This window comes from Dermacentor silvarum, chromosome 1 (assembly GCF_013339745.2).
Source record: "Dermacentor silvarum isolate Dsil-2018 chromosome 1, BIME_Dsil_1.4, whole genome shotgun sequence".
Lineage (NCBI taxonomy): Eukaryota > Metazoa > Arthropoda > Arachnida > Ixodida > Ixodidae > Dermacentor > Dermacentor silvarum.
In genome coordinates, this window is record NC_051154.1 from 129,873,428 (window position 1) to 129,886,089 (window position 12,662).

The 12,662-nt window shown below is 38.3% G+C and overlaps 1 protein-coding gene across 2 annotated transcripts in view; it reads left to right on the top strand.

Moving 5' to 3' along the window:
- LOC119436025 (lysophosphatidylcholine acyltransferase 1-like) overlaps nt 1–12,662 on the top strand; it is a 126,802-nt gene that overhangs the window by 98,650 nt on the left and 15,490 nt on the right. For both annotated transcript variants that reach the window (XM_037702757.2, XM_037702758.2), the window contains exons 11-12: nt 2,629–2,782; nt 10,775–10,867. In XM_037702757.2, the coding sequence (XP_037558685.1) occupies nt 2,629–2,782; nt 10,775–10,867 (247 nt within the window). The remainder of the gene's footprint in view (nt 1–2,628; nt 2,783–10,774; nt 10,868–12,662) is intronic.

Genomic DNA, 12,662 nt, shown 5'->3' on the forward strand with positions numbered 1-12,662 from the left:
CGCATTTTATATTAAACCAAAAGCAAGTTTGGCATTTTGGACTGTCTAGCTGTCACCTTTTTTTATACTTAGTAGGGCTCCATGCGAAGTAGCATTGAGAGCCCTACTGTTGAAGCAGCTTGAAAGCATCTGCCAAATACTTGTGTCTATTGCTGCAGCAGTCATCTGATTCTGGCAGTCATCGTCAAACAAAAACAATGCACTTTGCTCTACCCCCACCTGCTCCTTGCAGATGATCTCTTCACAGAATCAAAATACTGATGCTTTGAGTAGCATGGAATTTGAATAAGGCACAAAGTCAGAATATAAATGTAAACTTGTTCGCCACTCTTTGATGTTTTGAGTTTACAGAGGCCCTCCTGCATTGCTCAGTACCTCTTTGATAACCACCTCTTGCAGGCTTGTTCCCTGCAAAGTGGCAAGTTGCTTGCATCGAAAAGAAAAGTTTATGGCCATTGTTCAGCAATGCAAGTTATCACCAGCCATTGATGAGGTCTGCCGAAAGGATCAGTTTCCTTAGTTTAGTGGGTTTGATAAAGGGGCCAAACTGAGCATTTAAATACTCGGGAGTGTGCTTGCACTTGTTTGTTAGAAGTGCTGCTACTCATGGCCACGAGTATTAAAATGTTTCAAATTGCATTGGCAACAAAACAAGAAGTTTGTATATATACTCATGTAGGCTGAAACTTGCGGATGAGCTACTTCAAGAAAAATTGGAGGAGCCACTCACTAACAGTTAAAATTAAAGCAAACGTAGAAGCAGCAGGAATGCTATTCTGACTAAAATCGAAATTACTTTTCTGATTTACTCGCAAAAAGCTATATCCAATATTTACAACCTAGTAATGAAACCTTGGCACGAGCGATTCAAGCTAAAAGCAGAAATGAAGTGTTTGGTTGTTTACTCACACCTGTATTGCTCTAGTGCTTTAAAGTCCCAGATGATTGATGCTTATACTCAGCTTAGTTCTCTTAGGTGCAAATGATAAGTAGAATACCAGCTATCAAATGAGAATGTTTTTATCGTGCATATGTTAACTAGAAGCTGTTGTTAACCTATGTGACAGCCTTTACAGCAGTGTTTCATTCACTTCACATCACACCCTTTAAAGCTTATTAGAGCAGGCAGCCAGTGTGCTGCGACAGCGAGGAGCATGGAGCCGCAGCGTGGTAACCTCTATTGGGTGACGAAATCTAGAAAATGTAGAAAAGGGGAATGTAGAAATTAATGAAGAAAAGGGGAAATGAAAGTTTACGAAAAGATAACTAGTCGCCAGTGGGGACCGAACCTACAACCTTGGGATTGCGTAGGTTGTGGGTTTCCCCTTTTCCTCTTCATTATTTTCTACATTTCAATTTGAACCACAGCTAATTACCCCTATGCTTTCCTTAGCTTCATTGCCTGCTAGCCTTATATGGTTGTGATTAAAAAAATCGAGCCCCTCTGTTTCCCTTCTCATTCAACCAGTGGTGGTGCCAGAGATCGAGTCAAAAGCAAAGCAGACCATGCCTACTGCTAGTGGCCGCTGTCATATGGCATCATGTCTGCTCATGTATCATCATAATCACAGCTCATCAAAACTAGGAAGCCATTTGTTTGTTTGAAAAGGTGTAGGGAGTCATGAGGCCAAGATCACTGCACGACGTTAAGGCCAAATGCAACGAAATATCACTGTGGCTAAATTTGTTATAAATGAGTAGTATATATCACTAAAGCAATCTTGGCAAAGCTGCAGCGCTGGTAATTGCATAGTTTTTGTGTTAGCAGCCTTTCAACAGCACTTAAGCAGAAATAAATGTATGCACCTGATGGTTGTCCTTATGACGTAAGGCCCAGCACAATACCTCCGAGATTTTTGAGCACGCCGTGGGCTGCCGCAGATATTGTCTTATCTCGGAGGTCATGCATAGGAGTCATGCGCTCTAGGTCTTGCGTCACTTCCGGCGAGCATGAATGGCAGTGTTTTTTTTTTTTCAGTTTTGGTGTCAAAAACGGCTATTTTTGCGAGCTTTCCGTGATGCTTACGCTTGTATTTCAAAACTAAAATTTTTCACGGAGACTGCTATATCGATCTACATTATCTTAAACTAGGCTATTTAAGGAACTCAGTCTAAAATTTCATTGCAGTTGGCCTTTAACGGTAGTTGTTTGCGACAATGGCACTGTGGGATGGCACCATGACAAAACATAATGGAATTTGTCACGCTATTAACGTTTGCATGCGTAAAGACACCTGCAAATGAAGAGTTCAATTTTGGGTGATGTTGTTTTGTCTTGTCACAAAGATACATGCATGCAGTGCACGTAGACTTTGCCAAATCAAAAGCTGTGGAACAATATGCTACTTCGCTAAATCATCGGAAAAGACACACGGTGTTCGATGGATCTAAGATTGAGAAATTTAAAATGTTGGTTATATATTGCAGATTTCATGAAATTATTGTTTAATTTATCAGGAGTTTGACTGGATTTCTATTTTGAATTTGATGTTGTTTGGCAGTGCTTCGACTGTAGCCATATTCATTCACATTATTTTCATGTGTAAAGTAAAGAGGCTGTGCACTGTAATGTAATTGTTTTATTATAACATGCTGACTGCTGCTGTTTTTCCCATTTCATTCAAATAGCATCCAGTTCCGAGATATAAGTGATGTGATTCTCAAAGTGAAAGCTGCCATAAAGAACCGTGACAGCTCAAGGGTGAGCTTTTTAGAGTTTGTTGCTATCCTTGGAGTGCCCTCAGACCACATTTCCAAGAACATCTTTGAGGCTCTTGATATAGTAAGTCATTCATCTTTCACATTGATACTCTGCCATGGCAGATGTACTTGTGCATGGTTCTATCTTTTCTTTCCGTGCTGAAGCTTTTGTATTTGAAAATGCAATACGTTACCAGTTAAAAGTGCAGTGATTGAGACAATTCCTTTGCGACTTATTTATGTGGATTTGAAGGGACATCAAAGAAAGTTATTGGTTTAAACTAGACGGTTAAGTAACACTTCTCAAATATTGACTTTGTCATACTTGTAAAGAGCTAAGGCTTGGTATGGCCATAAAGCAGCATAAAAACAAAGGGCCGTCACACCTCCTCGGAGTTCTTGCACAAGCCATCTCACAGTCATACCACAGATTATGGTGCATTTTAACGAGGTATAGTTAACTATATTTAAAAAATAATTGCGCTACAGTAAAAAGGTAATTTAAGCTTATACTTTTATCTTTTGCTCATTTTTCTACAATAGGATGAACCAAAAGGCATGAAAATGTCATGAAGTCTACTATACATATTATGCAAGTCTATAATGGATGCTGCACTTTTCACATGTAACTTAGGAAAAATTGGCTTTCATTTTTTGAGTGCCTGTGTAATGAGAAGGGAGACGTTAAAGAATTGAAGAATTATAGACATATTATCTTGCTTTCAGTATTGTATAAAATATTCACCAAGATAATTTTCAATAGAATCAGGGCAACATTTGACTTCAGCCAACCAAGAGAACAGGCTGGCTTCAGGAAGGGATATTCTACGATGGATCATATCCATGTCATCAATCAGTTGATAGAGAAATCTGTGGAGTACAATCAACCTCTCTATAGGCTTTCATAGATTATAGATTTGATTTAGTAGAGATACCAGCAGCCATAGAGGCACTGTGAAATCAAGGAGTACAGGAGGCTTAAGTGAATATCTTGGCAAATATCTACAAGGATTGCACAGCAACCTTGGTCCTCCACAAGAAAAGTAGAAAGTTACCTCTCAAGAAAGGGGTCAGGCAAGGAGACACAATCTCTCCAATGCTATTCACTGTATGCTTAGAAGAAGTATTCAAACTCTTAGACTGGGAAGGCTTAGGAGTAAGGATCAACGGCGAATATCTCAGCAACCTTCAGTTTCCAGATGACATTGTCCTATTCAGCAACTATGGGGACGAATTACAACAAATCATTGAGGACCTTAACTGAGAAAGTGTAAGAGTGGGGTTGACGATTAATATGCAGAAGACAAAGATAATGTTCAATAGCCTCGCAAGGGAACAAGAATTCAGGATCGCCAGTCAGCCTCTAGAGTCTGTAAAGGAGTACGTTTATCTAGGTGAATTACTCACAGGGGACCCTGATCATGAGAAGGAAATTTACAGAAGAATAAAATTGGGTTGGAGTGCATACGGCAGGCATTATCAAATCCTGACTCGGAGCTTACCACTGTAGTTGAAGAGAAAAGTACAATCATTGCATTCTACCGGTGCTAATATATGGGGTAGAAACTTGGAAGTTAAGAAGCTCGAGAACAAGTTAAGGACCGCAAGAAGAGCAATGGAACGAAAAATGTTAGGCCTAACATTAAGAGACAGGAAGAGAGTGGTGTGGATCAGAGAGCAAACGGGGATAGTTGATATTCTAGTTGACATTAAGATGAAAAAAATGGAGCTGGGCAAGCCATGTAATGCATAGGATAGTAACCGGTGGACCATTAGAGTTACAGAATGGACACGAGAAGGGAAGCGCAGTCGATGACGGCAGAAAACTAGGTGGGGTAATGTAGTTAGGAAATTTGCAGGCGCAAGTTGGAATCAGCTAGTGCAAGACAGGGATAATTGGAGATCACAGGGAGAGGCCTTCGTCCTGCAGTGGACATAAATATATGCTGCTGCTGCTGCTGATGATGATGATAAGCAGTATTTGTCTGCTAGGTAAATGCAGGGAGCATTCTGAAAGAGCCAGTTTAGCATGCATAAGCGTTTTCTCTGTTTTTTTTTGTTCCTTAGATGTTGAATATTCGCGCCGATGGACTGAATCTAATCACTGTTGCCTTTGAACGACTGCTAACTTTGCTGCGCGTTAACTGAACTTAGGACGGCATCGGCCGCGCGTGCAGGAGCCACGAAGGAAGAAGTTCACTCTTTGGGATCCGTTTCGTGACTGGTTTATTTGCAGTAGTAAATGACTAGAGTGGGGAAAGGAAAGTGGAAAGAGAGAAGTAAAGAAGCACAGTAAAAGGGCGTGAGTCAGGCACGTGCAGTGCCGTGGGGAGGGTGCAGTGGACACTGTCGGGTCGGTGACACGGGGCACAGTGGTAACCACAATTAACTCGCACGGACGGTGTCGTTAATGGCCCCCCTTGGCTCTCACTTGCCTCTCAGTAGCTTCTTCACGGTTGTCAGCGAAGGTCTTATTAGGCGCCCCCTCCTCCGCTCTCGCTTCTTAGTAGCGTATTAACGGTTGTCATCGCAGGTCTTAACATTAGAAGCTTGCTCAGTGTTTTCACATTATCATATTCCTCTCTTACATTACTGAACAAAACATTCATACCATTACACTGAGTACTGATTGGGAAATACAGACTAATTCAACCATTTTAAAAGATAAGTTAAAAGCCCTTTGATGGACTTGTATGTGATATACTAGCATATAGTACTTTAGAATTTTTGAGCAATTTTGCAACTATCAGGGTTCTGAGACCAATCGGCAATCTGCCAACTTGATTGTGTTGAATGATTTACCAGCTATTAATTTTCCATATTCTCTCATTTTTGCAAAGTTGTGGTCAGTGACCCTGTAATCAGACTGTTCTGCTGGCAAGTTTGCACTTACACTCTTTCATCCGCTATGTTTCATTAAAAAAAGACTAAAAAGCTATCATAGCTTACCTTAATATAATCAGGACTACATTTATGCTCACAGAATCTACCACAGGAGGATTGTCACAGAATGCTAAATGTAATCAGTTGCAATACTTTACTCAGCTTGTCTTTCTCATGAAAGTACATGCTTGCTGCAGCTATGTCTACATTATTTGCTCACACCGCAGTGAGTCGCAGTCATCATGTATTTCTTTGATGGTGTCATGATGAACCCTTTGTCTTTGAAGCATACTGATAAGTTTGTTTTGAGACATCCTTCTGGCACATGGCACTGCCTAAACCTACTAGTGCTGTCCCATGCAGTATTTATCGCAACCAGGGAGAAATGAGGCTATCAAGATGACTTTTTGTAATATCATCTTGAAAGCACTAAATAAATGTAGCTTTGAATGTGATCCCACCATATAGATAAATATCTTTTTAAGAGGAAGCATCACGAATTGAACGTCAGCTACTCTACAATACGTCCACACAACATACAAAATAATGAAGAGCTGTGAGCTAAAACTGCATATAGTTACCAGTTGTTTACGTTAGCTTCCAGTATTTTTACCAGCATATGCCTTTTTCTGATGCACTTATGGCTCAGTGATGCATGGTGTAAAATAATGACGGGTACTGTTACTTTGGCCTACTGATTTGAGTGAGAGGAGTCACCAAAGGGGTATCACATGATATATACACTGTTGTTTATGGTGGGAGTTGATTGAAAGGAGGCATTATGATAAATTGCCTGATATTAGGCAAAGTTCTGACTGCAAGAGTTGATTGAGCAATTTCATTCACAGCAGCTATTAAACATGCCTGCAGGGCATCCAGTGTTCAATACATGTATGAGGGAGGCTTTTTCTTATGTCTTAGCTCCAGCAAACAAGACAGGTTCACAGAAAAATGGAGGCTTGAAGGGATCAACAGTGGTCGAAGGAGGGTTGTCTTCCATCAGGCCCTGATGAAAACAAGTCCCCTTGTCAAACCATTTAGCTTGGTCAGAGACATATCTTGTTCGACTGTTGTTGATCACTTCAGATCTGGTAAAGACTTGTCAATTTTGCATGGTGGTTAAGCAAATGATTAACAATAACAAGCATCTTTAGTAATCACTTCATAACTCAAGTAAAATTCAAAAAGCTGTAGAGCATGTTCAGAAACACATGATTCGAGTGCTTCTTGCAAGCTACTTTTCCCATTGTTTCTTTTTTCCAGGAAAAGGATAAGTGGGACACAGCACATAGGAGCTTTGTTAGTCACCTTATTATTGCTCTCCTTTTTTTTTCATTTCAGGCACTTACATATTTTGCATAGTTTGTTTCTTAAGGCAACAACTACTGTCGTTGCCTTAAGAAACAAACTATACAAAAAGTATCTTGTCAGCTTGTACTTTTTGAGAAACATTCCAAGTTATTGGGGTGTTCCTCTATACACCCAACAAATTTTTGATTGATTATTATTATTATTTCATTGAATAAATTGTAATTAATAAATTAGTCCATTGAAGGAAATATGGATGACCCCAGTCTGGCAGCTGGTGACTAAAATCATCAGTCATCAATTTCCAGTATAGGATAGACAACTGGAACCAGCACACAGTTTTATTTGTGTTATGCACTTTCCTATTTTTACATTACACATTTGGGCAATCAGTTTGTTTGTGGCCATGACAAAAGCTTTAGGATGCCTTTGAAAACGTTCAAGTCACCTTTTTCAGGCATCTTTAGTGCAAAATTTGTAGCATTGACAACTTATAATATTGATTATGTACATTTGTTAAGAACAATGAAGAGTTATACTGGTTTTACAAGTTCTGCAGAACAACTTACCTATTTGTTTTATGTATCAACAGCCTTGCATATTATAAAAAACTTTGAGTTGGCAGTTCGTTCCTTGCTCTTGGCATATGTGATTGTTGGCAATGGTCAATGGCGTAAACATTAAATTTAAGGATTTTGAAGGTTTGCTGTGTCAAGCAATTATTGAAATCTTATTAAAAAGATTTCAAACAATAACTCGTTAATAATTTGCTAATTACTAATGAACTACTCAGGTTACTAATCTTTGTAGTGTCACCGAGCTGCTTATAAAGTTTTTGCCATAATTCAGAATTGTGTATCACAGCTTCACGCTGTTAAGCGTAAAAGCAAAAGAAGCAATTGTGCTCATTAGCTGTATTAGCATTTTGGTGCTGACACCGCCTTGGTTTATTCGCTCAAAACTGCACTAAACACTAAAACATAAAATCACCAAAGCAAGACATTGCTTTATGGCAATATGAGCTAGCAAAGTTTTGGAAAGCAGTTGTTTCCCTTGTTCACAGTCCCTATGCATTCATCATCAATAAGGAGTCTTGCTTTGATTCTTTTGTTATTTCTTAAGCATGCAATAACCATTTAAAATCAGTAATTCTCTTTGGGATCATAATAATAACCCTACATTTCGTACCAACATGTTATCATGAGTCCCTTTTCCAACTTTAGATGTAAATACTGCTGGTGTACATATTATTAAAGACAAGGTACAATGACCTGGTGGACCAAATGGTTTATGTAATATGTTCTTGACCTGACCATATGAAGCCAACAGAAAATGAAACCATGAAAAAGCATAGGGAAAGTTTTTTTTTTCTTTTTCTGATGGAAATGTAAAAAAATTTAAGTATGAGTGATAAATTTGTGATAAGCTTCATATTCTTAGTAAATGATAGGCCAGTTGTACATGTTAAAATTAAACCTAGCTCTAGAATTGCTTGCCAGGACCACTCAAGACCATGGTGGCGAATGTGGAAATTCCTTTGTAACTGCAGGCATCATGTAGTACATTATCTTAGGAGCTGGAAACTGGCCAATAAACCATCGTGGGCTACCAAATGGCATCAGGGCAACGAGAGTCAAGACCCTCTCACACTGACATAAGTTGCAAAAAATTGCTTCTTAAACTTCTTGAATGAATCGGCTACTGCAAATACTCCTGCTTGGAATGCCGTGATTCCAGCACAAGTCATGGGTCTCAGTATATTAAACTGGCTAAGCAAGTATTGGTACAGTGGAAAAAAAAATCATCTACATGTATTGAGAATGCTTATTTGTGCCAGCTTCTCATGGTATTAAAAGCTTCCCTAGGGGAAATTCCAATAGAAATTACTATTGGTATTATACAAAAATTATAGGTCCAATAGCAAAATGTACAGGTCTCATAGAGATTTCTGCCAGTTTTGTAGCTTCTTGTACAGGGCAATACAATGCTCTATAAGAATAAAATGCTTTATGGGTCCCAATTGAAGCAATATAAGTAATGATATAAACTTGTATTGGGCAAGTAAAATGCTTTATAGGTCCCAGTAGATGCAATAGAAGTAATGATGATGATATAAGCTTGTGTTGGTAGTATTGCTCGACAAGAAGCCACCCAATTAAGCAGATGCAGCAAACATTGAGAATGAAAACACAGAAGGCGTCACTTTAATAAAGGAATTATGCGTTCCAAGTTGTATTTTTGTTGCATTGAGGATATTTAGGTACTGTTTGTTGTTTCACTGTGTAATTTCATTGAGATCAGAGCTGGCTGCCAGCACATCTGTAGGGGTAGTACAAATGGGGTTATATATAAGCCATGATTCGTTATGTAAGTGCTGTTCTGTGTGTAAGCTATTTAGCAAGGCAGCAGCAGCAACCACAATCAGCAAAGTCCAGGGGGGTTCGCCTAGAAAGCTTCATTTTAAAATTAACAATTTTGTTGAAAAAAAAAAAACACTTTTGTACACATGCAGTGCTATCTACACCAATACACTTGTAACCCAATAGACCAACACAAGCTGTCAGTTTTATCAGTGTATTAGGTATGTTTCATAATCCAATAGACCAATACAGGCTATCAGTTTTACCAGCATATCAGGTCTATTACATGATACAATAGAACAATACAGGCTAGCAGCTTTAGTGGTGTATCAGGTTTATCGTTTCATAATCTAATAACATGAAACCTATAGAAGTCAATAAAATATTTCTATTGGAATTTTTCCTAGGGACAGTGCTCCTATCTACACCAATACACTTGGAAGCTAATATACCAATCCAGGCTCAGTCTATCAGGTCTGTTTTGTAATCCAATACACAAATACAGGCTACCAGTGTTGCCAGTGTATCGGGTCTATTGTTTCATAATCCTGTAAGATGAAACCAATAAAATGTCTCTATTGGAATTTTTTCTAGAGAAAGCTTTCATTAATTTGACATGCCAGTCACTGCAAATGTAAGGTGATTGCTTGCTGCAGGCACTGAATTTTATGTTTCACACTAGTTGTGTGGGTTGTTCATGGGAGGCGTTTTACAACTCGTCGCCCACCACAGCTTGAAATTATACAGTATAGTAATAACTGGCTCAGCTCACTGTCATTTCTGGGATGTGCAGTGAAGAAATTAATATAATAAAAGCAATGTGTGTGCTTAGTAATGAAATTTCCCTTCACACAGAGAAACATTTTCTGAGTCCTCTTTGTGCTACTAGTATTTGGAGAGCCTTATGAAAGTGACAGTGCCAGGGTCAAATAGTTGTTTTGATTCAGCTCCACATTTGCACTAGGAGTGAGGAGTTACAAGTTTTGCTGTGCACTTTGCTGTCTGAATTTTCTGGTTGATGCCTGTCATTATTTCTAGTGGAAAGTCGAGCACCTTCATTTTACATTCTGTTTTGAGTCATTCTCATGACAATGCAAATTATTCGAAAACTACTGGAAAAAGTATTCAGAATCTCAATAGTGGCAGTTTGATTCGAGGACAAAATTTAATAGCTAGGGATTTGATTGCTATTTGATTCGCTATTCAAAAATGTAGACTCTTTGCATACTCCTACTCTTCCACCTGCTTCTTTCTTTCTTTCTTTCTTTTTTTTTTTGCTATGCAAAATCGTAGTGCATGTAAAAAAACAAATGAAATAGGTGAAGTTGCTGTATGAGGCTCTGTGAGTTAGTTACTGCAAGAAGCCACATTAATGAAAGTTTCCTTCAAAAGAAGGAAGCGACAATTTGTGGGTATTATTTCTTTTCTGCTGTTAACAATTTATCTGCTTCTAGATGAATGATTTTACTTTCGCAGTAGTTCAACTATGCTGAGTTAAAACGCTATCACTTGGATATTTTCAGGATCAAACAAAGCAAGTGGACTTGCGGGCTGTCCTGGCTGCTTTTTGGTTGGTTCACAAGTCTGAAAGGTATCAGACCAAAAAAGCTTTTGAGGTTGGTGTCTTACACTGTAGTTCATTACAGTTCAGTTGATGTGTCCCTGTGTACTAAATATCAAATACTTGTGCACTGAATGTAATAAAGCATGTCATGTTGCTGTGATTTGATGGGGATGAGATGGTCATGCAGACTAAAGTGTAGAGGCACCCCTGGTCTTGATAAAATATGATTGAGGCTCGTTTTCACTGGTGTTGTGTTCATTGAGATTAATGAGGAGAAAATTGGGTCGCTTTATATTGTGGGAGGTTTAGAAAAATGAAAAATCTCTGCCCTTTATATATATTGGGACCATATCTTGGGAGGGAGGGTAGGGGATTGGCAATTATGTTGATTGATCAGTTCTGGGAAGTAATTCTTATTAAACTTGCAACCACATAAAAAGAAAAAGATGCAAGAAGCGAGTGAAAGCATTATTAATTTTCTAGCTGCTCGTGTATATATATGCTTTAAGTGCTGTTTACATGTGTGAACCTATCTTTTCTTGTATATGTTCATAGTTAATCAAAGATATGCTGATTAAGAAATCGCCATCTTAATGCTGAAGCTTCCATTACAACACATGATTTTTTAATAAAGCATTTTTAATTTGTGCTAGATAGGTGTGTCATATAGTGCAGATAGTGCATATTGTAATCCTTGTGGCTGGGGCTCATTTTCAGCAAAATGTGCATTGTATACTAATGGGTATTGGCGGTAATTCAAATTGTATGTATTTGCAGTTATAATGACTGGCACGCTGACATTTGTTACTGATCCAAGGATCTTTCATATCTTCATTTATTTTTTCAGCCTTATCATATATAAATCACATTTTAGAAATTAGTGGTATTTTATGTAGAACTTCACTCAAAACTATTGACTAGGCTTTTACATTATTGTAGCAGTGCATGAATATTTTAATGCTTGCACATGAGATGAAACCAGATCATCTTATAGGGAAGTATGATGCTTTAGGCGAACATTTTGCTAGCTTTCATGGCATAAAACTAAATTGAGGTATACTATCATGTTGAAATGAAAAGTGCACACAAGACAACTGGAAGGTGCATTTATACTCCCACTTTTCCAGTGTGTGCTACACTAATGCATGATATAAGATGTTTGCAGATTAGGTCTTAGGTGGTTTAATAAGTGTCTAGGTTTATTTTGGGTGATGAGTAAAATATTCTGGAGCCAACTGTAACAAATAACCTAGCATAAAAGGCTGGCATGCTGTTGAGCAAAACATCAGTATGTTCTCTTCACTAAGCCACGCGTTTTGAAGTTTCACTTATTACAATGAGAATTTTACATTCGGTCAGAGTAGTGTTCTGTTGGTGATCAGTAGCTAATTATTAATTTAGAAGCTTTAGATGCTTATGACAGCATTTGTTTCCTTTCCTTTTTTTACTATACTTTCAAGTAACACTTGTCAAACACAGTAATTCGCTTTGTCCCAACTAATGTTCAAGGTATCAAGTCTGGTGGCATGTGCATTGAAATCATGCATTGCAGTTTCTCAAGCTTGGTTAACAACATCCATTTGAGTCCTGTACAACTGCACCTAATAATTATTTCATAAGCTTGTCCACACAGCGAGGTGTGTGTTTAATGTGGTAATGCGCTAACCTGATACACATACTGTAAGCAAGGCTAAGCATTAAGATAAAATTTGTTTGAATACATTAATGTCAAATCGTCTCTTGGTACATCAATGCCAGCATGAATCTGCTGTCCCTGACATCATGACTATCTAGCTCAAGCCAGGCACCTGAATTAATGAGGAGAAAATTGGGTGCTTTATATTGTG